Raw genomic sequence first — 27,562 nt, forward strand, 5'->3', positions numbered from 1 at the left:
CCCGGCCGGGTTTCACCATGTTGGCTAGCTGTGTCTTGAACTCCTGACCTCAGGGATCCGCCTGCTCGGCCTCCCAAAGTGCGGGATTACAGGCGTGAGCTACCGCACGTTGGCCCTCGTGTTGGGTTTAAAACCCACTCTTTTTTCCCCCCAAACTCTGACTTCACCTTTCTCTCATGAAACCTTTCTCTTTGGGCATGGGTGGTGGTGAAAGAAGCTGCTTTGGATGGTGGTGTAGTACTTGTGTCATCTTCATCCTGATGATCCCTTTCCTCATAAACTGCACTGCTTTAGCCGTTTTGTTCGTGTTTAAGTTCTTCATCCAGTCCTGCACTCCACCTTTTAACCCTTTCAAAAGCTGCTTTGCAGAGGGTCTTGACTAAAGTTACTTGCTTAATGAATATGGGATTAGGAAGCAGCCTAAGGAGAGAGAAAACAAGGCAGCAGCTGGACCCTCTGGAGAATGTTACTTTGTATTTTCTTTACAGCTGGTTGTGACTAAGCTCTTCCCTCTAAAGTCGGTTCTAAGGGATTAAAACAGCCCTGGCTGATGGCGCCCAATAAAATAAAACAAAAAAAAACCTTTGCTGCTCCAGTTTTTCTCAGGGTGGGGTCGGGGTATACTTTCATCTCATCTCCATGGTCACAGAAAGGACTCTTCTCATCGCGACCCTGGGAGGGCTGGTTTCCCAGAGGGAACTTGTCCTCGCGGCTCCTGGACAGTGCAGCCTTCTGCTGGGCCTACTTCTGGGCCATTACAGAGGTCCTTCACCACCTGTGAGAGGTGTGATTTTGGGGGAGCTCCGAGACTCTGAGGATACAGTGTGGACTACTGGCCCAAGGAGAAGGTTGGTTTCCTGAGTGGTGGTGGTGGTGGTGGGCGGGAGGAGGGTGTTTTTCTTACCTGGCTGTGCCTGCATAAGCTATTTCCACCGTCCTGGCCGCGAGTGGGTGGCTTGGGAGGTTAGAGGGAGACACTAGAGTGAACGGCAGAATGGAGCGCGGAATAGTGTCTGGCTGTGCCGTGGCGGTGGCGAAATGTGGAAGCTTAACGAAGTTCGCCATGAAGCTAAAGACTGCAACCCCGGGGCTCTAGCTCGCTCCGCCTAATGGCGGGCCGCACCCCGCCGGCGAAGCCCACGTTTTTGTAGGTCCGCCCCTCACGCGCTGATTTCTTGCCCAATCAATGAGTTTGGCTTCGCGAGGTTGGTGCCCATTGGCTTTCGCATAAAAGCTCCGAGGTTACAGACGTTTCCACCTCTTGCCGGCCTCTCAGGTAATGGCGTCCGTGGTAACCAATCAGGAAGAGGATCTGCGGGAACGCCGGCCTTTACTTTATTGAGTGGCCAATCCGGTTGTAGGCCTCACCTCCCCCTCCTACCCAGAGCCACTGCTGCGGCCGCCGCCATTTTAGCGTTTTGTCAGAAGCGTCCGTGCCGCGAGGAGGAGGCCCTGCTGGTTTCCGTGCGGGTGAGACTGCGAGCCCTTCCATTGCCTTTCTTGTACTCTGTTAAATTTTCTCTCACTCCCTTGGGCTTCGGGGGTGTCCTGGTGGGGTCACAGCCTCCACACCCGTCACTAAGCCGATCTCGGTCCTCGGCATTGCGCGGTAAGCCGGGAGCAGCCCTTCCCCCACCGCCCCCTGAGAATACCTTGCTTTTTTTTTTTCCCCCCACCCTGCCCCGCGCCCGACGTGGCTCCTCTTGGAAGCCTCGAGATTTCCACTTGGAAAACCCCCTTTCCCTTATACCTGGCAATTACGTCCCTGTTTCGAGAATTTCTCGGGCTGTGAGACATCGTCTGGTTAATGAATCTGAAGCTCTCCTCCGCGGCCACGCATTTCAGTGTTCCGCAGGAGCTCGGACGGTGCCCCGAGAGAGGCGTTCCCCAGTCCAGTACTTCCTTTATCCTCCACTCCTCGCTGTCTGATCCGAGTCGCGCGTTCACTACTTCCAAAGAAAACTCAAATGCAGCTATTGCAAGACCCATTTCCCCGGAAATGATGGCTGCTTTGGTTACTACTTGAGGAAAAGCCTGTTGATAATTTCAGGCAGGCAGCAAGCCTAGTAGACTTTCGTTTTCTGTTGCTTTCCTAATGGATAGAAAAGCCCAGTACCCCCATCTCTCCATATTCTGTTTTTCATGCACATTTCTGTTGGAACGTATCAGTTCTTACTAAATCCTTTGTCTACTAAGGACCTCCCTATTGCAGACGTCTTCTCATTCTTACAGGTTCATGGCGGCTACTATAGCAGGCCCTAGTTCACTCCCACTTCCCTTTGATTATATTGTGTGGAGGTGTGTGTGCAGGCGGGTGAGAGAAAACTGGAAATACACATCAGAGTGAAAATCGTTGTTTTTTATGAACTGATGTGGGCCTGAGGTCTTTTGTCAGAAATCTTGTTTTTCTCTCCCAGGCTCTTGTCAGGATGGTGAAGCTGTTCATCGGAAACCTGCCCCGGGAGGCTACAGAGCAGGAGATTCGCTCACTCTTCGAGCAGTATGGGAAGGTGCTGGAATGTGACATCATTAAGAATTACGGCTTTGTGCACATAGAAGATAAAACTGCAGCTGAAGATGCCATACGCAACCTGCACCATTACAAGCTTCATGGGGTGAACATCAACGTGGAAGCCAGCAAGAATAAGAGCAAAACCTCAACAAAGTTGCATGTGGGCAACATCAGTCCCACTTGCACCAATAAGGAGCTTCGAGCCAAGTTTGAGGAGTATGGTCCGGTCATCGAATGTGACATCGTGAAAGATTATGCCTTCGTACACATGGAGCGGGCAGAGGATGCAGTGGAGGCCATCAGGGGCCTTGATAACACAGAGTTTCAAGGTGAACCACCCTCTTTGGGTAGAGGGCTGAACACAAGGCTATGTGCAGAAAGGGGTTGGATGCGTAAAAGGACAGGTTTGGTAAAGATAACAGCTGTTGGCTGGCTGGTGGTGAAGAATTAAGTATGGGTAATGGACTTCTTAAGATGTAGAATGCATGGGACTTAGAGGCTTTACCTTAGGCAAATGTCTCCTGGAGAAAAACCACTGAGCTTTTATTTGGAGCCCCTAAGGCTTTTGTGCTCATCAGTGCAGAAATCCTTTTCTCTGAAGGCTTTCTGAGTTACTGGGTTGTTTTTTTGTTTTTTTTGTTTTTGCTTTTTTTGATAGTAGAGCACAGTTCAGAGTTCCTCACTGTGAATTTATTGCCCTCAGCATAGGATCAGAATTATGCATTTTATATGAAGAACCTCGCAAAAACATGTCAAGCAACACTTATAGGAGCAGAATCCTTGTAAGTTGTCTTACCTTACATAAACTCTTAAAAGAGTTACAGCTCTTGTTGCTTTTTTATTATACTTGTACCAAGGGGTTGTGTTTTGAGTATAAGGCTACACTAGAATTAGAAGGCTGATTTTAGGACTATTTGGGGAGGAGGCACTGGGGTTTTAGGGGCAGTAATGACTGTCTTTTCATTGGTTTGGGGGGCTGGACTTTATAAAATTTTGGTGAATAGAGCACTTAGATTTATGTTATCTTAGGAGTCTTAACCAAATGAATTTTTTGTGCCTGGAGGGCAGCATGGGTGATGATGTGGATTGTCACTTCATTTGGAAGCATCTCAAATCCCCAACATTTTGAATACCTACATGTTGCTCAAAGGAAATGCTTGTTAGAGCATTTTGGATTTTGAATTTTCAGATTTGGGATGCTCAACTGGTACGTATTACGCAAATATTCCAAAACCTGAGGTCTGAAGCAACAGTGGCAGTTCAGGGGTGGTAATCATGGTGAGTTGCTATCTGAACTCTTCTCTCACCTCCTTTGGTTTCCCAGTATCAAAAAGAGCAGTGTCCTTTTTTAGCTTAATTAAGCAGGACTGAACAAAAATTTAAAAAATTAAAAAAGCTTTATCCAAATTATGGAGTATTCCCGTGACTCCTTGCTATATATTCCAAACCTGTGTTCTGACAGTGTAGTAGTGGTGGATTCTGTTTCTGAGTACTCCCCTCGTTAAGAGTCATTACTGCTGCCTTTGGTGTCCATTTCCCTTAAATTGGGCTTTTTTTAGAGCTGAAGGTCTGATCATTATTTCCGCTAGTAATGGGTACCCTTGTGTTGTGGGCATTGCTGTGCATTAGTAAAGAAAAGTGACACAGGTCTCTCAGGTCTAGTTTGCTTTCTTTTTTTAATTTGCAAGTTGAGAATTATTTTGTCAACAAGTTAATTGAGAGCAAAGGCTGCTCTTGTGAGAGGGTTTGCGGTGTGATACCTAATTTTTGGACTATTTGCCACACTGTAGCCCAGTCAGAAGAGGTGATGTCTGCTTGTAGCAATTAGGTTTAAGGAGAGGACAGTGTGGTCTTGATTCAGGACAAATTATCCTTATATAAAACTCTGGGTGTCTGAACCCTAGGTCCCCCTACAGTAACCTTTGCTTAGTTATTTTTATCTTATTTTATTTAATATTGGCATTTTTTATTTCTTAATGCTATTCTGGTAGAGTTATAGATGTATATTGATGAGTGGTATTAGGGTAGTCTTTTTTCCTTTCCGTTTCTTAGTGTTGGGTATCTTCTCTATTGCATGCCCACTTAAAATCTCTTTTAGATATTCTTTTTTTTTTTTTTTTTTTTCTTTTGGAGACAGAGTCTCGCTCTGTCGCCCAGGCTGGAGTGCAGTGGCCGGATCTCAGCTCACTGCAAGCTCCGCCTCCCGGGTTTATGCCATTCTGCCTCAGCCTCCCGAGTAGCTGGGACTACAGGCGCCCGCCACCTCGCCGGCTAGTTTTTTGTATTTTTTAGTAGAGACGGGGTTTCACCGTGTTAGTCAGGATGGTCTCGATCTCCTGACCTCGTGATCCGCCCGTCTCGGCCTCCCAAAGTGCTGGGATTACAGGCTTGAGCCACCGCGCCCGGCCTAGATATTCTTAAAAAATTAACTTCTTTTTCTGGCATTAGAACCAACAGATCCTTAGATCAAGGTATTTATTAATGATCTTTTTGTCTGGAATGTGCACAGTTGGTTTCTTAGTTGCAGTTGTTTTCTCTGGTTTTGTTAGGTGCCAAAGTGGCCCACTGGGGAAATGCCGGAGACAGGCTAGCGCTTTAAGGCACTTAAGTGCATAATTGCATATCTACTCTCTTAGTAACATGCAGCCTAAACTTCCCAGCTGTGTAGACCTTGATATTTTGTTCCTTCCATCCCATTTCCCTATTGTGTTTTCTGGTCTCCCAGAATCTAACATTGATTTTGCAGGTAAAATGTGTGTTTACCATTTTCTCTAATGTTAGAGGATCTATCTGTTGACTCTCCCTTGCTTTTTTGACCATTTACTCCTTTGACAGGTATATGTTTAGGTGCATCATAACCAATTGCATTGGGAAGTTTTTGCAGGATTTGGATCTCTTCGGAATTTTGCTTACCAATAAGTTGGTAGATCATGTTAGGTAGAAATTGCTTCTGTAGAGACTTACTAAAACTTAGTTTTAACTTTTCTAGAAAAGATTCTGCTTTTATTACATTTTTAGAAGTAATACTTTTCATTTCCACAATGCAAATTTTAATTTTCAGGAAAAATATTAGGCGTATGTTCTTAGTTAGGCTCTCAGGTAGTTTCAGGAGAAGTACTTTAATTCTGCTTAAACTGAGCAGTTTGGTCCACTGACTAGTATAAGTAGTTATTCTCCACTTTCCTCAGCCACCTTTTCTTCCATGGTTTTTACAGTATTCAAAATTTCAGGCATTTGAGAACAATCTGTCCTGTTTTTGCCCTGTTTGCCTTTGACCCTAGTAGAGGGTCACTAAAATTAACTACCAGATTGTAAAGAATCCATGTTAAAGCAATGATCAGAACCAGCAGTTTAAAGGGCCCAGTTAAGGGAGAAGGCTGTCCTTCAACTTGTGCCCCTCAGTCTCCCCAGTTCATGAGGGTTTTTCCAGAGATGTACTTTGAGATTTGCTTGTCACATTCAGCCGTGGATTGAGTCTAGATCATTCTTTAATAGTGGAGTCTTTTATTCCATTCTTTTATTCCATTCTTCTAAAGTTTTTGAGGAGGGTGGCCTTTACTTACATTCCCTTGCTTAATGAAAATCCATCTTGCTGGTAAGGATTGGAGGTGTCAGAAAAAAATTGGGCACTCTTTCTTTGACTTCTTTTGACTTTGAGCCACTGTTTGGAGATGATTTTTACCTGCAGTTACTTGGCAAAGGATGAGCTTGTTTTGAGCAAGAGTAGTTTATTTCTTAAGCATTTAAACTATTGTTATAGCTGGACTATTTCGTCACCTAATTGGTCTTTGCCTGAAATCAGGTCATTATACTGAATCTATAAGTTGAGTCTTTTTTTTTTCCTTTTTATCTTTTGGTAAAGATGAGTTCTGCATTAGAATTGCCTAGATAAAGCCATTGCTATGACCAGTGTCTGGGGTAGGGGCTGGGGCTGTGAGTAAGAGTGATAGCAACCCTTCTTGCGTCTGTTTCTTCAAGGCAAACGAATGCACGTGCAGTTGTCCACCAGCCGGCTTAGGACTGCGCCCGGGATGGGAGACCAGAGCGGCTGCTATCGGTGCGGGAAAGAGGGGCACTGGTCCAAAGAGTGTCCGATAGATCGTTCAGGCCGCGTGGCAGACTTGACCGAGCAATATAATGAGCAATACGGAGCAGTGCGTACGCCTTACACCATGAGCTATGGGGATTCATTGTATTACAACAACGCGTACGGAGCGCTCGATGCCTACTACAAGCGCTGCCGTGCTGCCCGGTCCTATGAGGCAGTGGCGGCTGCAGCTGCCTCCGTGTATAATTATGCAGAGCAGACCCTGTCCCAGCTGCCACAAGTCCAGAATACAGCCATGGCCAGTCACCTCACCTCCACCTCTCTTGATCCCTACGATAGACACCTGTTGCCGACCTCAGGAGCTGCTGCCACAGCTGCTGCTGCAGCAGCAGCCGCTGCTGCTGTTACTGCAGCTTCCACTTCATATTACGGGCGGGATCGGAGCCCCCTGCGTCGCGCTACAGCCCCAGTCCCCACTGTTGGAGAGGGCTACGGTTACGGGCATGAGAGTGAGTTGTCCCAAGCTTCAGCAGCTGCGCGGAATTCTCTATACGACATGGCCCGGTATGAGCGGGAGCAGTATGCCGATCGGGCGCGGTACTCAGCCTTTTAAAGCTTGAGGTGAGAGGGGTGGGGTGTTCCTTCTTCTGGTTTTGCCATCCCTCCTGCAGCCTAAAGGGCTCCATTTAGGCTGCCCTGCTTGCTTGCTTTTGCAGGGTTAGGGTAAGGTTACTAGGGTGGCTCATAGGCTAGAGAGAAGTCCTACCTGTTTAACTTTAAAATATATAGAGTTCCTTGGCCCTCATGGCTATTTTTCAGGGCTTCTGGTAGTGAGAGTCAATTTGATTCTATTGGTGCCTAGAAAAATAAAGAATGATGTGCTGGTGAATCTTGGGTCACCTATGTATTATGCTATAATTGAACCTTACCTGGGGACCCACACGTTCAGGCTCAGGTGTTTTGTTTCTTAGAGCCTTTGTTAAGTTTCTTAGGTGTGCGACATTCCTAAGGTCTTCAAGTTTCCTGTTCTGTTTTGTGCTGTGTGAAAGTTCTGATATGACCCCTGATGATAAATTCCATAACTGTAGTTAACTGGTCATCACTGCTCAGGTCCCAGTTACTAAGAAGACTACCAAAATGGCATCATCTTAATCTTGAAGCGTATTTCTGACATTCCTGAACGGTTCAACCCTTATGAGTTTTATAGAACTTATTTGATGGTAAGTTGGGATAGAGAGAAATACAAAACTTATCTTTTATGAAGTTCCACAAAGAAGTCTGGGCATAGATGCTAACACCCACCTTCTTTGCCCAGCTCAGATTTATTCCCTGAATAGAGTGCCTACTCCATTGCTTTATCTTTCAGTCTGTCCTGTAACAGCCCAGCCTGTCACTTACTTAGGTTTTTTTTTTTTTAAGTAACTATTCCCACAGTTCTAGTTTTGACATCATCTACTTTCTCAGGGTATGTGTTTAAGTATGCATGGACACCTGTTAATTTTACTCCTTTGGTGAGGTTGAAATCCAGGGTTGGGAGCTTTGCCATAAGCAAATCACTCCCTTCTTCATCTTCTCACTAGCTGTTTTGGGCATTTAATACTCTTGAGCCAGCAGCTCTACCCTGAGTCCCCTGGCTTTTTCCACCGTCATACATTTTGAGCCCCATGATCCATTTGGCTCTACTTGAGTATATTCTCTTCTGATACTTGCCAGCTTTGGGCTCTAGGTGTTTGAGATTATTGTTGTACTTAAGGGTAAATCTCAATGCCCTTAGTTTTGAGTAGCTCCCAGTGTGTCCCAGACATTATGATTGATGGTTAATTATAGTAACTGTGTGAGTGATAGATAACTGTCATCTTTACAGTTAGGGCAGAAGGTATGTGACTTTCCCAGGGTCATTGAGTAGGCAGTCACTGATTGGGCTGGAAAAGAGACTTCAGTGACTTGATGTGTAGCTTATACATGCCCTTCCACACCTTCTTTACAAAGTTAGTTTCTTCCCTAGTTCGAATTGGATGTCCTTAGGTCTTAAAACTTGTACAGTTGATGCTACTTTTATTTAGACTTTGAATGATTTTTAACTCGGACCTTGGCAGTAACTCCTAGATAGAAAATACTGTTGGTTTTTTTTTTGTTTGTTTTGTTTTTAAAACCTCAGGGAGCTAATTGGAACCTTTCCATTTTTCCTGTCCTCTGCTGACAGCTTGTGATGTGGAATTACCTTCTCTAAGGAATGCTAATGTTAACATCATCAAGAGCAATGGAATGTCTCTTTGCCTACTTTTATGAAACAAGATGTGCTGTTAATTTAAGACCTTAGTCTGAGATTGTTTAGACTCCCCAGTTACTCTCTGGCCTTCAAGCTCTTTCAATTGTTAGAGATTACTGTGATACTGGGGAAGGGTACAAGTAAACTTAAAAGGAGTGTCAAGGTTATCAGACTTTGTAAAGATGTTGAAGTTTTTAATGGGAAAGCCCTTTTGAGCTTTGCTGTAAAGCCGCTGTATTGTGCTCTCTTTCAGGTGGGATGTGTGTGGGCTGAAATTCCGAGCTGCGGTTGTGCATGAGAATACACCCTTCGTGGTACCCCATCTCCGGGACGTTCTCGGCTCTGTGCGTTCAGTCCCTCAGGAACCATGGACCTTAATTTACCTTGCTAAGTTCAGACCTTCTCTTCCTTTCCTTTCCTTTCCTTTCCTCTCCTGCCCATTTTCCTGTTCTTCTGTCCTTCAAAACTTCTGTAGCTTCCCATTCATGTTCTGTACTCCCAGCAGGCCTCATTGTGTGCAGAAACTGTGGTGGGGGCTGTGCTGTCTCCTCCCTGCCTCCTGCCTCCTGCGGCTGTTGGATTTGGGAATGACCTTGGTGAGAGTCTCACTGCTCCAGGGTCTCTCTTTGGTCCAAAGGCTAGACCTATAGAGTTGGATCACTTTTTTTCTTTCCAGTGAAATAAATGGTTTTTCAACTTAGGGTATGTGTGCTTTGAGAGACTTCTTGCTTCGGCTTGTTTGGGGGTTCATTTGTACCTTGAAGGGGAGGGTATAAAGTTTTAAGATACTCAGCTTTGGGTGAACGTCACTGCAGTTCTTTTGTTTCTTGCAAATAGGACTTGTAGGTGCCAGAGGAAAGGGGTTATACAGAAGCCCAGGTAGGCAGCCTTATTCTAATGAAGACTTTTCCCACTGGTCCACCTTTGTTATAAAACCAACTACTTTTAGTTTAGAGATGTAGGTCTTCTCTTCTAGAGAAGCAGTCACTACCATTCCAATCACCCAGTCAGTATATCTAGCTTAATTTCCGGGGATGAGGAAGTCAGCTTTCGCTCTTTGTGCCGTGTGAAAAAATGAAGCTGTGGCTCCAAGAGTACTTTGCTAACTGTAGGCCAGTGACATGTGTTGATGCCTTTCACCATCTATTTGTTTAGCTCTGCCAAAATCCAAAGAATGCCTGAATGTCCCACTAGCACCTCATTACTTGGGTTTATAGCCTTTAAATCATAGGCATGGAGAAATGACCCAACATACAAACTTTAGATGCCTTGTTGAATGATGGGGCTAAGTGCAAGTACTGCCACCTCTTAGCCTCATGTTTTTCTTGAAACAGTTACTTGTCTTCCATATGTTTGCTCTGTACCTTCTTGCTCCAGTTTCTACAGATACAGGACTCTGTCTTGTTAGAGCATTTCTCAGAATCATTCAGCAAATACTGAGCACCTACTGTATGCCCGGCATTACTCTTTAGGGAAGTCGGGTTATGATGATGGAGAGATAAGCTGGTTTTAGATGGTTTCTTAGATTTTTTTTTTTTTTTTTTTTTAATAATTGCTTCCTCCTGTTGGATTCTTTCTAATCATGGGATGGCCAAGATTTGAACAGCTCTATACAACATGTAATTTATTGAATATTTTTGTACGTGAAGCCTGTGCTGGATGTTTCATGTGTTCTCATTTAATCTTCCCAGCAAATGTTTTTCTGTTAGTTTTTTCCTTTCCTGGCTGGGTTGGTTCTCTGCCATTTCTCTTGGATGGTCGTACATACCTACTTTGGTTTCTTTTTCTCTAAAGGACAGACCCACCACTGAACGCCATTTTTACTCTGTCAGTATACCCTTTGATCTGATGGGTAGGGTTGGCAAATTTCAAACATTGGAGACTAACAGTATTTGTTGATTCAACAAATATTTTATTGAATGATACTCTCGAAAGTGGTGTTTTAAGTGTTGGGCATATATACGGTTCTGTAGCTTCTATTCTGAGGGAGGAGAAAATGCAGAAATGTCAAGCAGAGAATTCTATTTAGATGGGGATGGTCAGTGAAGGATTTTCAGAAGTGACATGGTAAACATGGATGTGATACATTTTTGCATTACAAAACTAGTTTAATTTTAACTAAATTAGTTAAAATTAGTTAACTAGTTAAAATTAACTCAGGCATGGTGGCTCACGCTTGTAATCCCAGCACTTTGGGAGGCCGAGGCGGGTGGATCACGAGGTCAGGAGTTCAAGATTAGCCTGACCAACATGGTGAAATCCTGTCTCTACTAAAAATACAAAAAATTAGCTGGGTGTGGTGGCGTGTGCCTGTAATCCCGGCTACTCAGGAGGCTGAGGCAGGAAAATCGCTTGAACCCAGGAGGTGGAGGTTGCAGTGAGCCAAGATTGCGCCATTGCACTCCAGCCTGGGCAACAAGAGCAAAACTCCGTTTCAAAAAAGTATTTTATAAAATAAAATACTCACTCCTTGGCCAGGTGCAGTGCCTCACACCCATAATTCCCGCACTTTGGGAGGCTGAGGCAAGTGGGTTGCTTGAGCTCAGAAGTTCAAGACCAGCCTGGGCAACATGGGGAAGCCCTGTCTCTACAAAAAATTTAAAAATTACCTGGGCGTATTGGTGCGCATTTGTGGTCCCAGCTACTCCAGAGGCTGAGGTGGGAGGATCACTTGAACCCAGAAGTCAGGGCTGCAATGAGCTAAGATCAGGCCACTGCACTACAGCCTGGGTGTCTCAAAAAATATTTGTCTCAAAAATTTTTTGCCAGGCACAGTGGCTCATGCCTGTAATCCCAGCACTTTGGGAGGCTGAGGCAGGCGGATCCCCTGAGGTCAGGAGTTCGAGACCAGCCTGGCCAACTTGGTGAAACCCTGTCTCTACTAAAAAATACAAAGGGAGGCAGAGGCAGGAGAATCGTTTGAACCCGGGAGGTGGAGGTTGCAGCGAGCCGAGATTGAGCCATTGCACTCAAGCCTGGGGGAAAAGAGCGATACTTCTCTCAAAAAAAGTTTTGTTTTTAAATTTCTTGATTTTGTTGGAGGAAGTCACTGTTGCTTTCTGCTTTGAGATCCTGATCTCCCTGTAACAGACAACATAAGAGTAGTTTTTTCATAACTCAGAATCTGGCCTGGCTTAATGCTATGTTCATACTAGATGCTTTTCCATTTTCTCTTTTAAACTAGTGTGTGTGTGTGTGTGTGTGTGTGTGTGTGTGTGTGTGTGTATGTGTGTGTGTGTTTTCCTTTGAGACAGGGTCTCTCTATTGCCCAGACTGGAGTGCACTGGCATGATCTTGGCTCACTGCAGCCTCTGCCTCCCGTGCTCAAGTGATTTCTCCTGCCTCAGCCTCCTGAGTAACTGGGATTACAGGCGCCCGCCACCACACCTGGCTAATTTTTGTATTTTTGGTAGAGATGGAGTTTCACCATGGCCAATCTGGTCTCAAACTCCCGGACTGGTGATTCGCCTGCCTCCTAAAGTGCTGGAATTACAGGCATGAGCCACCACACCCAGCCTTAAACTATTGACTTGTTGAGAGGACAAACTTTATCAAGAACAATGGCAGCCTCGGCAGCATAGCAGGATCCTGTTTCTAAGACAGTTTTAAAATTAGCTCTGTGTGGTGGATATGCAGCTGAAGTTCCAGCTACTAAGAGGCTGAAGCGGGAGGATAGTTTGAGCCCAGGAGTTTCAGGCTGTGGTGAGCTGATTGTGTCACTATACTCCAGCCCAGGTGATAGAGCGAGACGAATTATTTTTAAGAGGTGATTTGGAAAGATTGACTATAAGTCACTGATTTTCAACATCGATGTATTATGAAGTTTTCTTTATGCTTCCAATCAAGTGTATCTTTGAGTTGAAGCCATATAGTTGGCTCTGTGTAATTGACAAGGTTATGCTGCCACTCCTTACCTCAGGAGTAATAAAGTACTTTTTCTTGCTTTTTGTTTAGCCATCTAGCTCTTTTTGTTTTTTAGACACCCAAGCTGCAGTGCGGTGGCATGATCATAGCTCACTGTAACTCTGATCTCCTGAGCTCAAGGGATCCTCCTGCCTTGGCCTCCTAAAGTTTTTGCGGAGATTATATGTGAGCCACTGTGCCTGGCCAAAATGTAGTTTTTCAAGAGTAATGCTTTAATAAACTGATTTTTCCCCCATAGCATTTCACTGTTCATTCTGTCTAGTAAATGTCTAGCTGGATTTCTATTTCGCTAGGTACTCCATGATTACCTGCAATTAGGTTAGCATGTGGTGAATACAAAGATCAACAGGGCATTGTGCCTGTCCTCACTGTGCCTCCACAAGCTGCTGCTTGTCTGGGTCTTGGGTGTACAAATAATTGATATGTCCTTAGAAGTCAGGTTGAGGTGGGAATGGTCATACTATTTTGTATTGATGACATGTGGCCTGGCCTGGTTCTGCGTGAGTCAAAGGACCATGGAGGGCAGAGTTTTCAGGGTGATCTTGGAGTTTAACTTGATGTTAACCCTGTTAACTTTGCCTTAAGTTTTCTGGCCAGGAATGGTGGCTCAACGCCTGTAATCCCAGCACTTTGGGAGGTCAAGGCAGCAGATCGCCTGAGGTTGGGAGTTCAAGACCAGCCTGTCCAACATGGAGAAACCCCATCTCTACTAAAGACACAAAAAATTAGCCAGTCATGGTGGTGGGTGCCTGTAATCCCAGCTACTCGGGAGGCTGAGGCAGGAGAATCACTTGAACCCGGGAGGCAGAGGTTGCAGGGAGCTGAAATAGCGCCATTGAACCCTGGGCAATGAGAGTTTAAGTATGTCTTAATAATAATAGGTGGGGCGCGGTGGCTCAAGCTGGTAATCCCAGCACTTTGGGAGGCTGAGACGGCAGATCACGAGGTCAGGAGATCGAGACCATCCTGGCTAACCTGGTGAAACCCCATCTCTACTAAAAAATACAAAAAACTAGCCGGGCGAGGTGGCGGACGCCTGTAGCCCCAGCTACTCGGGAGGCTGAGGCAGGAGAATGGCGTGAACCCAAGAGGTGGAGCTTGCAGTGAGCTGAGATCCGGCCACTGCACTCCAGCCTGGGCAACAGAGCGAGACTCAATAATAATAATAATAATAATAAAATTTAAAAATGAGCTGGTCATGGTGACTCGCGCCTGTAGTTTCAGCTACTCAGGAGGCTGAGATGGGAGGATTGCTTGATGCCAGGGATAGAGGTTGCAGTGAACAGAGATGGTATCACTGGACTCCATCCTGGGTGACAGAGGGACCCTGTCTCAGAAATTTTCCAGGCATCCTCAAAATTGGGGTTTTGGGTGAATACTAAATTAAACCAGGCTCCTTACCCTAGAGCTACACATCAATACTTAAAGTAGCCTCAGGGGGATGCAGTAGTGAGAGTGAGATTATTGGCACTGGTACTAAGTGCTGTTTCAAATTACCCAGGTCAGTTTGCTCTCAGTACTTTTGTGTTCTTATACATCATCTCATTCTGAGGTAAAAGGAATTCCCAGGATGATGGTGATGGGAAGTACCAGGACTCCCTTTCTGCAGTGGATTTGGAGAACAGTAGTCCAGGTTGAAGCAAGAGAAAGTATACTTCTAAGAAGGGATGTCTCAGACAAAAAACTATTAGAATATACTGAGGAAATTTTTGCCTTATTTGGAGAGTTCAGAGCTGAATTACTGATGAAGTACAGAGAAAATGAAAAAATTAAGGTAAAATATTAACTAGAATAAACAAAAAACTTGTGAAGTACCTATAACATGAGGATTTTCTTTTTTGAGACACGAGTCTTGCCTCTGTCACCCAGCTGGAGTCCGTGGCGTGATTTCCGCTCACTGCAAGCTCCGCCTCGTGGGTGTCACAGCCTCCATTCTCCTGCCTCACCTCCTGATAGCGGGACGCAGGCAACCCACCACACACCTGGCTGAGTTTTGTAATGTTTATTTTATTTTTAATTTTTTATTTTTATTTTTTTTTTTTTTTTTTTTTTTTTTTGAGGCAGAGTCCTCGCATCTGTTCGCCAGGCCTGGAAGTGCAGGGCCGGATCTCAGCTCACTGCGCTCCGCCTCCCGGGTTTACGCCAGTCTCCTTGGCCTCAGCCTACCGAGTAGCTGATACAGGCGCCCGCCACTCTTCGCCCGGCTAGTGTTTGTATTTTTAGTAGAGACGGGTTTTCATCACCGTGTTAGCCAGGATGGTCGCAGCTCCTGACCCTCGTGATCCGCCCGTCCCTCGGCCTCCCAAAGTGCTGGATTACAGGCTTTGAGCCACCGCACCCGGCCAGAGAAGTTTTGTATGTTTGTAGTAGAGACGGGGTTTCATCACTGTGTTAGCCGGATTGGTCTCGATCATCTCCTGACCTTGTGATGCCCCCCCTTGGCCTCCAAAGTGCTGGGATTATAGGCGTGAGCCACCACGCCCAGCCAAAAGGAATTTTTAAAAGTGGCAAATGAATTATGAACATCTTATGCAGATAAAGGTAAAGAACAGCCCGGCCAACATGAGGATTTTCTTAACTCCGTTTGAGCTACTGTGACAAAAGACCATAAACTGGATGGCTTATACACAACAGAATTTTATTTCTCAGCGTTTTGGAGCCTGGGAAGGCCAAGATCAAGGCTGTGGCAGACTTGGTGCCTGGATCCTGTCTTGAGTTTGCAAGGCAGGAAGGGTGAGGGATTTCTCTGGGGTTTCTTTTATATAAGGGCACAAATCCCATTGATGAGGGCTTTGTTCTTTGGTGTAATCACCTCTCAAAGGTGTACCTAATACTTTCACCTTGGGGATTCGGATTTTAACATGAATTTTCAGGGGACATAAACACTCAAACCGTAGCAGGATTCAACTGTGTGTGATATTTACCTAGTTACGATTGTTGTAGCTCTGAATATTGTAATAAAATAATAATCTCATGAAGTGGGGATGGGTAGGTAATATGTGTAAGAGCAAAACTCATAGAAATGAGGAATTATTTTTTTGGTCGCCCAGACCGGAGTGCAGTGGTGTGATCTCGGCTTACTGCAAGCTCCGCCTCCCGGGTTCACGCCATTCTCCTGCCTCAGCCTCCCGAGTAGCTGGGACTACAGGCGCCCGCCACCATGCCTGGCTAAATTTTTTTGTATTTTAGTAGAGACGGGGTTTCACCGTGTTAGCCAGGATGGTCTCGATCTCCTGACCTCATGATCTGCCCACCTTGGCCACCCAAAGTGCTGGGATTACAGGCGTGAGCCATCACACCCAGCCAAAAGGAAATTTTTTAAAGTGGCAAATGGATTATGAACATCTTATTCAGAAATAAAGGTAAAGAACAGCTAAAAAGGCAAAAGCAGTTGGCTTCTGGGGAAGGTGGGGCCGGGGACTTTTTGAAGCCTTAATATTTGCTTTGTTAAACCATGTTCTTGCATTATTAAGTTTTTTCATGGTAACAACTCTATTTTGTCAAGCCAGATTATGATGGCTTAACCTGAGTGAACCTTCCAGCTTCTCACCAGATGCAAATCTGACAGGAATAGGGACTTGTGTTACTTTATGGCAGGTAAATAGCATCCTTGAGATACAAAATTGGGATGGTTTCAGGCGTGGTGGCACCTGTCTGTAGTCTCAGCTACTAGGGAGGCTGAGGTGCAAAGATTGAGCGCAGGAGTTCCGAGGCCAGCATGGCCAACATAGTGAGACCTGACCTGTCTGAAACATATACCCGCCCACCCCCACCCCGACCAAAACAGGGATGGTTCTTCCTGTCTCCTTAAGGATACACGACACCAAAGGAGAAAGTACTTGGATAGTGATGAGTGAATTGAGCATTTTATTACGGCTCTCATTTTTGTCTTGTCACAACTAACAGGGAGGTTGAGTACTCTGTCCACTGGGGGCTGGTGCTTCCATTGAGGGTTGTGTGTGCCTGCTGATTTCTTTGAGTCCCTCTATCCAACATCAGAATTGTTTGTATTCAGATAAGCGACAAGATGGGACTTCACAGTTTCACAGTGTAAGGAAGATTGACACCTAACCAACTTTGGGGCTTCCTTTGTACAGTTGACCATGGAACAACAAGGGTTTGAACTGTTGTGCAGGTTCACTTATACATGGACTTATAGATGGATTTTCTTCTGCCTCTGCTGCCCCTGAGACAGCCAGACCAACCCCTCCTCCTACTTTTCCTCAGCCTATTCAACGTGAATACTATCGGGATGAACACCTTTATGATGATTCACTTCTACATAATTTTTTTTTTTTTTTTTTGAGAGGGAGTCTTGCTCTGTCACCCAGGCTGGAGTGCAGTGATGTGATCTCGGCTCACTGCAACCTCTGCCTCTTGGGTCCAAGCAAATCGCCTGTCTCCGCCTTCTGAGTAGCTGGAACTGTAGGCACACGCCAACCATGCCCAGGTAACTTTTGTATTTTTAGTAGAGACAGGGTTTCACCATATTAGTCAGGCTGTTCTCGAACTCTTGACCTCAGGTGATCCACCCACCTCAGCCTCCTAAAGTGTTAGGATTATAGGTGTGACCCCACTGCGCCCAGCCTTTTCTTTAGCTTTTATTGTAAAAATACAGTATACATGTAACACATAAAATATGTTAATTGACTTATGACCTGTAAGGCTTCCGGTCAACAACAGGCTACTACGTTTTGGGAAATAAAAAATTATACATGGGTTTTCTTTTTTCTCTTTTTTCTTTTTCTTTTTTTTTTTTCATGACAGAGTCCTGCTCTGTCGCCCAGGATAGGGAATCACACTTTGAATACATGCCTCAATTAAAAAGGCAAAAAATAAGCAGGGCACAGTGGCATGCACCTGTAGTCTCAGGTACTTGGCAGGCCGAGGTGCAGGGATCGCTTGAGCAGCCCAGGAGTTCAAGCCCAGTGTGAACAACAGCAAGACTCTCTCTAAAAATATTACTTATTGTAGAGACAGGGTCTTGCTCTGTCATCCAGGCTAGAGTGCCACGGTGTTATATCTCACTGCAGCCATAGCTCCGAGGCCCAAATGATCCTCCAGTCTCAGCCTCCTAAGTATTGAGGACTATAGGCGTATGCCACCAAGCCCTACTAACTTTTTTAAAAATTTTATTTTTGAGACAAGGTCTCACTTTGTTCCCTAGGCTGGAGTGCTGTGGTGCAAACATGTCTCACTGCAACCTTGACCTCCCAGGCTGAAGCTATCCTCTTGCCTCAGCCTCTTGAGTAGCTGGGACCACCGGCATGCACCACCACGCCCAGCTCAGTTTTGATTAATTATTATTTTATTTTTTATTTTTTATTTTTTTGAGAGACAAGGTTTTCCCCTATAGCCCAGCCTGGTCTTGAACTCCTGGGCTTAAGCGATCCTCCTGCCTTAGCCTCCCAAAGTGCTGGGATTACAGGTGTGAGCCACTGTGCCCCGCCTACAGATAATTTGTTTTTTTTTTTTTTGAGATGGAGTCTCACTCTATCACCCAGGCTGGAGTCCAGTGGCGCCATCTCGGCTTACTACAATGTCTGCCTCCTGGGTCCAAGCGATTCTCCTCCCTCAGCCTCCTGAGAGCCCAGCTAAATTTTTTTTTGTAGTTTTAGTAGAGACAAGGTTTCACCATGTTGGTCAGGCTGGTCTCGAACTCCTGACCTTGTGATCCGCCCGCCTCGGGCTCCCAAAGTACTGGGATTATAGGCGTGAGCCACCGCGCCCAGCCTTCTTTTTACTTCTTTAAAATTTTGCTGGGCGTGGTAGCCCACACCTGTAATCCCAGCTACTCAGGAGGCTGAGGCAGGAGAATCGCTTGAACCTGGGAGGCGGAGGTTGCAGTGAGCCAAGATTGCACTCCAACCTGGGTGACAGAGTGAGACTGTCTCAAAAAAAAAAAAAAAAGAAAAGAAAAAAATGTGCCCATAAGTGTAGTTTTTTTTTTTTTAAACAAAAAGGATAAGGTTATATTTAAACAATTCTTAGACATAATGTTTTAACATTTTTTGATGTGTCTGAAATTTGTGTCTTGCTTATCCATATGTCTCATAGTTCAATTGGCAGTGTTTAATTTTTTTTTCTTTTTTGAGACAGAGTCTTGCTCTATTACCCAGGCAGGAATGCAGTGGCATGATCTCACTTATAACCTCCGCCTCCTGGGCTCAAGTGATCCTCCCACCTCGGCCTCCTGAATAGCTGGGACTACAAGTGCACACCACCACGCCCCGCTAATTGTTTTTGTATTTTTTTTTTTTTTTGTAGAGATGGGGTTTTGCCATGTTGAGTGGCTGGTCTTAAACTCCTCAGCTCAAGCGATCCACCCACCTCAGCCTCCCAAAGTGCTGGGATTACAGGCGTGAGCCACTACATCTGACTGGCAGTGTTTTAGTAGCGTATAAAATAATGTTGGCCGGGCGCGGTGGCTCACGCTTGTAATCCCAGCACTTTGGGAGGCCGAGACGGGTGTAGCATGAGGTCAGGAGATCGAGATCACCCTGGCTAACATGGTGAAACCCTGTCTCTACTAAAAATACAAAAAAAATTAGCCGGGCGCGGTGGCGGGCGCCTGTAGTCCCAGCTACACGGGAGGCTGAGGCAGGAGAATGGCGTGAACCCAGGAGGCGGAGCTTGCAGTGAGTGGAGATCGCGCCACTGCACTCCAGCCTGGGCGACAGAGGGAGACTCCGTCTCAAAAAAATAAAAAAAAAAAAAAAATATAAAATAATGTTGTACCTGGGCCAGGTGTGGTGGCTCGCGCATGTAATCCCAGCACTGGGAAGCTGAGGCGGGCGGATCACAAGGTCAGGAGATGGAGACCATCCTGGCTAACATGGTGAAACCCTGTCTCTACTGAAAATACAAAAAAATTAGCTGGGTGTGGTTGCTTGTGCCTGTAGTCCCAGCTACTCCGGAGGCTGAGGCAGGAGAATAGCGTGAACCTGGGAGGCGGAGCTTGTAGTGAGCCGAGATAGCACCACTGACTGCACTCCAGCCTGCATGACAGAGCGAGACTCTGTCTCACTCCAAAAAAAAAAAAAAAAAAAAAAAGTTGTACCTGAAAGTTAGTGACATTTTGTATTAGATAAAAAATGGTTATTTGGTATGAGTGCAGGTATTTTAATAAGCTACATTCCTAGAGATTGATGGGCAGTTTATATTTTGCTGTGTGTCAAATTGTCCTCAAGTCATTACAATGTATATTCCCACCAGTTAGATGTGAAAGGCTTCACCTAAAACCATTACCTTGTGGGGGTATTTCAACATTAATGGGGAGAGGGGGTGTGACACAAATATTCAGACCATAGCTGTCTTACTGTATTTATAATTAGTGTCTATTTTTGTAATGAGTGAAGTTTTAATTTTTTGTAGAGACAGGGTCTTGCCATGTTGCCCAGGCTGGTCCTCAAACTCCTGCCCTCAAGTGATCCTCCTGACTTGGCCTCCCAAAGTGTTGCGATTACAGGCTCAAGCCATTGCGTGATCTCGGCTCACTGCAACCTCCGCCTCCCTGGTCCCGGTTCAAGCAGTTCTGCTTCCTCAGCCTCCTGAGTAGCTGGGATTATAGGCACGTGCCACCACACCCAGCTAATTTTTGTATTTTTTGTGTTTTTAGTAGAGATGGGGTTTCACCATGTTGGCCAGGCTGGTCTCGAACTGCTGACCTCGTGATCCGCCTACCTCGGCCTCCCAAAGTGCTGGGATTATAGGTGTGACCCACCACGCCAGTCCTGGAGTTTTGCTCTTGTTGCCCAGGCTGGAGTGCAATGGTACAGGTGTAAGTGATTCTCTTGCCTCAGACTCCTGATTAGCTGGGATTATAGGCATGTGCCACCACACCTGGCTAATTTTGTATTTTTAGTGGAGATGGGGTGTCTCCATATTGGTCAGGCTGGTCTCCCGACCTCAGGTGATCTGCCCGCCTCAGCCTCCCAAAGTGCTAGGATTATAGGCGTGAGCACCATGCCTGGCAGCCCTTTATATTTTTAAGAGTCGTTTGTATTTCCTTTTTGTCTTTTTATATCTTTAGCACTTAGCTTTAAAAAAAAAAAAAAAAAAAAACTAGGCTTTTGGGCGCCTGTAATTCCATCTACTCGGGAGGTTGAAGCAGGAGAATCATTTGAACCCAGGAGGTGGAGGTTGCAGTGAGCTGAGATCACACCACTGCACTCCAGCCTGGGTGATAGAGCAAGACCCTGTCTCAACAAGAAATACTTGGGCATCAGCCAAGTCTTTTGATCCCAAGATGATTTCTTTTTTTTTTTTTTTTTTTCTGTGAGACGGAGTCTCGCTCTGTCGCCCAGGCTGGAGTGCAGTGGCTGGATCTCAGCTCACTGCAAGCCCCGCCTCCCGGGTTCATGCCATTCTCCTGTCTCAGCGTCCCGAGTAGCTGGGACTACAGGCGCCCGCCACCTCGCCCGGCTAGTTTTTCATATTTTTTAGTAGAGACGGGGTTTCACCGTGTTAGCCAGGATGGTTTCGATCTCCTGACCTTGTGATCCACCCGTCTCGGCCTCCCAAAGTGCTGGGATTACAGGCTTGAGCCACCGTGCCCGGCCCCAAGATGATTTCTTTAACAAGTTTCCTTTAGGTTTTACTGCTGGACATCCTTAAGATAAGAAATTGGACTGGCAAGCCTGGGTAATATGGCGAAACTCTATCTCTACAAAAAATTTTTTAAAATAGCTGAGCATGGTGCTGTGTACCTGTAGTTCCAGCTACTCTCCAGTTTGAGGTAGGAGGGTTGTTTCAGCCCGGGACATTGAGGCCGCAGTGAGCCATGATCGTGCCACTGCACTCCAGCCTGGGCAACAGAGCAAGACACTGTCTCAAAAAAAAAAAAAAAAAGAAAGAAAGAAATGGGGTTTGGCAGTGTTTTCCCCCATCACTTAGGGAGAATGGATAAATCCTATCAGTGGTACAGTATTCTTACTTTGTTCTGTTTTCTCTTGTTTTGAGACAAGATCTCACTGTTGCTCAGGCTGGAGGGCAGTGTTGCAATCATGGTTCACTGGGGCTGTGAACTTCTGGGCTCAAGTGTCCTCTCACTTCAACCTCCTGAGTAGCTGGGGTTATAGGCATGAGCCACCATGGCCAGCTGGCACATCATTCTTAAACACCAACTAATGTGGAAGAGTCGTTGTTGTTTTGTTTTGGAGACATTCCATTCCAAAATGCCAACCTGTTAATTTCTTTAACTTCTTTTTTTGAGACGGAGTTTTGCTCTCACTGCCCAGGCTGGAGTGCAATGGCGCAATCTCGGCTCCCTGCAAACTCTGCCACCTGTGTTCAAGTGATTCGCCTGTCTCAGTCTCCTGAGTAGCTGGGATTACAGGCACGTGCAATCACGTCTGGCTAATCTTTGTATTTTTAGTAGAGATGGGGTTTCATCATATTGGTCAGGCTGGTCTTGAACTCCTGACCTCAGGTGATCCACCCTGAGGTGGATCGGCTCAGTCTCCTAAAGTGCTGGAATTACAGGCGTGAGCCACTGCGCCCAGCCTAATTTCTTGAACTTCTTACCTTGTGTTCCTTACCTCAATTCTTTACAGGTTGCCTTTTTTTTTTTTTTTTTTTTTTTTTGAGACAGTTTTGCTCTGTCACTCAGGCTGGAGTCCAGTGGCGCGATCGCAGCCTCCTGCAACCTCTGCTTCCTGGGTTCAAGTGATTCTCCTGCCTCAACCTCCTAAATAGCTGGGACTACATGTATGCACCCCCACGCCTGGCTAATCTTTTTTATTTTTTGTAGAGTCTGGGTTTTGCCATGTTGACCAGGCTGGTCTCAAACTCCTGACTTCAGGTGATTCACCCGCCTTGGCTTCCCAAAGTGCTGGGATTTCAGGCATGAGCCACTGTGCCTGGCCCACTTTTCTGTTTAAAAGATTATTCCTTGTTTCTGCTACATGTCCCTAATGGTTGTGTGGTAGTTTCTCCTCCATGTCATCTTCGTGACCTAAACTAATGGAAGCTCCAACGTCTAAAACTTACATCTAGTCCAAGACAAATAATGAATATAGTAAATAACTAAATTATGTGTTAGGACGTAAGACCTTTGTATTAAAAAGGTTCAAGTTGAGTAGCGAGGATTGGGAGAGCTAGTGCAGCATGTGTGTGTGCAGATTGCTGTGATAAATAGGGGGCCAGGCCTGTGTATTTAAAAAATTTTATAATTTTTTAAAAATAGAATTTTATATATATATATATATATATTTTTTTTTTTTTTTTTGGAGATGGAGTTTTGCTCTTGTCACCCAGGCTGGAATGCAATGGCGTGATCTTGGCTCACTGCAACCTCTGCCTCCTAGGTTCTAGCGATTCTTCTGCCTCAGCCTCCTCAGTAGCTGGGATTATAGTCCTGCACCACCATGCCTGGCTAATTTTTGTATTTTAGTAGGGATGGTGTTTCACCATATTGGCCCTGCTGATTTCGAACTCCTGACCTCAGGTGATCCACCCGCCTTGGCCTCCCAAAGTGCTGGGATTATAGGAATGAGCCACTGCGCTCGGCTTGGGCCTCTTAAAAAAGTGAGATTTGAGCAATGAGTTGAATTAGATCTAAGTTAGCACCAGGTATCTGGGGGGAAAGTACTCCAGGTAGAGAGAATATCTTGAGCAAGGGTCTCAAGGTGGAAGTGTTCTAACAGTAAAGAGGCCAGTGGCAAGAGTGAGTGAGGGGAGAGAGGAGCAGAAGAGGTCAGGTAGTTAGCAGATCTAGTAGTTAATCTAGTAGTTAATCTTGTAGTTAATGTGGCCTTTCTGGCCTTCATTCTGAGTAAACTAGTCTTGTGGGGTTTTTAAGCAGTGTCATAATGTGATTTACTTTTTACAAAAATCAGCTCTTCAGAGTTTTTTTTTTTTTTTTTTTTTTTAAACCACCCTTTCAATCCAGGTTTTCCTGACTCTGGGAAGAACCAGGAAGAGACGGCCCTGAAGTATTCTTTTTTTTTGAGATGGAGTTTTGCTTTTGTTGTCTAGGCTGGAGTGCAATGGTGTGATCTCAGCTCACCACAACCTCCGCCTCCCGGGTTCAAGTGATTCTCCTTCCTTCTGAGTAGCTGGGATTACAAGGGCCACCACCATGCCCGGCTAATTTTATATATATATATATATATATATATATATATATTTTTTTTTTTTTTAGGCGGAGTCTCACTCTGTTGCCCAGGCTGGAGTGTAGTGGCTCAATCTCAGCTCACTGCAAGCTCTGCCTCTTGGGCTCACACTATTCTCCTGCCTCAGCCTCCCGAGTAGCTGGGACTACAGGCACCTGCCACTACTCCCGGCTAATTTTGTTTTTGTATTTTTAGTAGAAACGGGGTTTCACTGTGTTAGGATGGTCTCGATCTCCTGACCTTGTGATCCACCTGCCTCGGCCTCCCAAAGTGCTGGGATAACAGGTGTGAGCCACTGCGTCCGGCCTAATTTGGTATTTTTTTAGTAGAGACGGGGATTCTCCATGTCGGTCAGGCTGGTCTCGAACTCCCAACCTCAGTTGATCTGCTCACCTTGGCCTCCCAAAGGGCTGAGGTTACAGGCGTGAAGCCACCATGCCAGGCCTGAAGTGTTCTTTTCAAACAATAAAATACACCAGTTTTGAAAACAATTTGATACATTGTGACAATGTACTTTTTGGGGGGACTTTTTAAAAAAAAAAAAAAAAAGATGGTGTCTCACTCTGTTGCCCAGGCTGGAGTGCACTGGCATGATCTCTGCTCACTGCAGTCTCCACCTCCCGGGCTCAAGCGATTTTCGTGCCTCAGCCTTTTGAGTAACTGGGATTGCAGATGCATGCCACCATGCCCAGCTAATTTTTATGTTTTTAATGGAGACGGAGTTTCACCATGTTGGCCAGGCTGGTCTCAAACTGCTGACCTCAGGCGATCCACCACCTTGGCCGCCCAAAGTGCTGGGATTACAGGCACAGTCGTGAGCCACTGTGCCCGGTCTGACAACGTACTTTTTTTTTTTTTTTTTTTTTTTTGAGACAGAGTCTCGCTCTGTCGCCCAGGCTGGAGTGCAGTGGCTGGATCTCAGCTCACTGCAAGCTCCGCCTCCCGGGTTTACGCCATTCTCCTGCCTCAGCCTCCCAAGTAGCTGGGACTACAAGCGCCCACCACCTCGCCTGGCTAGTTTTTTGTATTTTTTAGTAGAGGCGGGGTTTCACCGTGTTAGCCAGGATGGTCTCGATCTCCTGACCTCGTGATCCGCCGGTCTCGGCCTCCCAAAGTGCTGGGATTACAGGCTTGAGCCACCGTGCCCGGCCGACAATGTACTTTTGATAACTGATGGTTACAATGTTCCCATAGCTGCAATCAAAATACAGAACATTTTTGTCAGCCAAAAAGCCCTTGTTCCCCTTTGTAGTTAATCCTCAGGCCCTGATCAATTTTTTAGTCTTTTTTTTTTTTTTTTTTTTTTTTTTAGATGCGGTCTTACTTTGTTGCCTAGACTGGAATACAGTGGTAGTATGAGCATGGCTCAATGCAGCCTCGACCTTCTGAGCTGAAGCAGTCCTTCCATCTCAACCTCCCAAGAAGCTGGAACTACACAGGTATGCACCATTGCACCTGGCTAATTTATTTTGTAACTTTTGGTAGAGATGGGGTCTCCCTATGTTGCCCAGGCTGGTTAGGAACTCCTGGCTCAAACTATACTCCTGCCTCAAACTATACTCCTGCCTCAGCCTTCCCAAGTACTAAGATTAGGCCAGGTGCAGTGGCTAACACTTGTAATCCCAGCACTTTGGGAGGCTGAGGGGGGCGGATCACTTGAGGTCAGGAGCTTGAGAGCAGCCTGGCCAACATGATGAAACCCCATCTCTACTAAAAATATAAATATTAGCCACTTGTCATCGTGCACATCTGTAGTCCCAGCTACTTGGGAGGCTGAGGCAGGAGAATCGTTTGAACCCGGGAGGTGGAGGTTGCAGTGAGATGAGATAGCACCATTGCACTCTAGCCTGGGCGACAGAGCAAGATTCCATCTAAAACAAAAACAAAACAAATAGGCATGAGCCACCTCGCCTGCCCCCTCCCCCACCTTTTTTATTGAGACAGGGTCTTCCTGTGTCACCCACACTGGAGTGCGGTGTTCAACCTCTGCCTCCTCCCAGGCTCAAGCAATTCTCCCATCTCGGCCTCCCAAGTAGCTGGGACCACAGGCACATGCCAGCATGCCCAACTTATTTCTGTATTTTTTTGTAGTCATGGTTTTGCCATGTTGCCCAAGCTCGTCTTGAACTGAGCTCTAGCCATTTGTCTGCCTCAGCCTCCCAAAGTGCTGGGATTACAGGCACGCATCACCATGCCTGTCTAATTTTGTATTTTTAGTAGAGATGGGGTTTCTTGGTGGTGGTCAGGTTGGTCTTGAACTCCTGACTTCAGGTGATCCACGTGCCTTGGCCTTCTATAGTGCTGGGATTACAGACGTGAGCCACCGTGCCTGACCTAAGCTGACCTTTTTTTTGTTTGTTTGTTTTATTTATTTATTTATTTATTTATTTATTTATTTATTTTTTTGAGACAGAGTCTCGCTCTGTTGCCCAGGCTGGAGTGCGGTGGCCAGATCTCAGCTCACTGCAAGCTCCGCCCCCCAGGTTTATGCCATTCTCCTGCCTCAGCCTCCCGAGTAGCTGGGACTACAGGCGCCCGCCACCTTGCCCGGCTAGTTTTTTGTATTTTTTAGTAGAGACGGGGTTTCACCGTGTTAGCCAGGATGGTCTCGATCTCCTGACCTCGTGATCCGCCCGTCTCGGCCTCCCAAAGTGCTGGGACTATAGGCTTGAGCCACCGCGCCCGGCCTGTTTGTTTGTTTTAAACTAGAATAGGCTCAGAGATTCCCTGAAATCATTGTTAATTGTCAAAATTTGGGGGGATTCTCCCCCCAGGGATGTGGCTAAACATCCTCCAATGCACAGGAGGGCACCTTTCCCAGATATCAGTAGTGCCAAGTTTGAAATCCTCTTTAAGACTTCATTCATTGCTTTGGCTTTGTATACCATCTGGAGTTGTGCTGTTCAGTGTGGTAGCCAGAGCCATATACAGTGCTGTGAGTACCAAATACCTATGGGATTCAAAAAATTAATATGATAAGCCAGGTGCTGTGGCTTATGCCTGTAATCCCGGCACTTTGGGAAGCCCAAGGCAGGCAGATCACTTGATGTCAGAAGTTTGAGACCAGCCTGGTCAAGATGGTGAAACCCCATCTCTACTAAAAATACAAAAATTAGCCAGGCGTGGTGGCATGTGCCTATAATCCCAGCTACTTGGGAGGCTGAGACAGAAGAATCGCTTGAACCCGGGAGGTGGAGGATCTAGTGAGCCAAGATTGGGCCACTGCACTCTAGCCTGGGTGACAGAGCAAGAGTCTGTCTCTCAAAAAAAAATAAAATAATATGAGAAAGAATATATTCAATTTTTAATGCTCGCTGTATGTTGAAGTGATAATTTTTTTGCATATATTGGGTAAAAATACATTAAAATTGTGTTTGTTTTTTTCCTAACCACTAGACTATCTGGGGAAAATAAAATTAATACAACTTAATTTCACCTGTTTCAGTTCCCTATGTGGTTTGCATTTGTGGCTCACATTGTATTTCTGTTACTAACACTGAACCAGGTGCTAAAGACTCTTGATACCTCCAGTTCAAAACCTCTCTTCTGTGCTCAAGGTTCAGGGATCTGGAGACCTAGTTGACATTTCTTCTTGGTTCTCTTTTTTTTTTTTTTTTTTGAGATAGAGTCTCGCTCTGTTGCCCAGGCTGGAGTGCAGTGGCTTGATCTCGGCTCACTGCAACCTCCACCTCCCA

At 45.7% G+C, this 27,562-nt stretch overlaps 1 protein-coding gene across 11 annotated transcripts in view; it reads left to right on the top strand.

Annotated features, from left to right (window-relative positions):
* The first annotated feature begins 1,375 nt into the window (after positions 1 to 1,375).
* RBM4 (RNA binding motif protein 4) overlaps positions 1,376 to 27,562 on the top strand; it is a 37,788-nt gene continuing 11,601 nt past the window's right edge. Inside the window, exons 1-5 of one of the 11 annotated variants that reach the window (XR_004053486.1) lie at positions 1,384 to 1,470; positions 2,418 to 2,841; positions 3,221 to 3,294; positions 6,491 to 7,181; positions 9,083 to 9,530. Coding sequence is in view for 8 of the 11 variants with exons in the window: in XM_010366392.2 (XP_010364694.1) it covers positions 2,430 to 2,841; positions 6,491 to 7,173 (1,095 nt within the window). In the remaining 3 variants the exon portion in view is untranslated. Of the gene's footprint in view, positions 1,610 to 2,417; positions 2,842 to 3,215; positions 3,295 to 3,701; positions 3,915 to 6,490; positions 7,182 to 9,082; positions 9,531 to 25,179; positions 25,307 to 27,562 lie in introns of those variants that run through there. The other 10 variants (XM_030917364.1, XM_010366392.2, XR_004053488.1 and 7 more) reach the window with 10 other exon arrangements.

The sequence above is a fragment of the Rhinopithecus roxellana genome, chromosome 15, assembly GCF_007565055.1.
Source record: "Rhinopithecus roxellana isolate Shanxi Qingling chromosome 15, ASM756505v1, whole genome shotgun sequence".
In the NCBI taxonomy this organism is placed as follows: Eukaryota; Metazoa; Chordata; class Mammalia; order Primates; family Cercopithecidae; genus Rhinopithecus; species Rhinopithecus roxellana.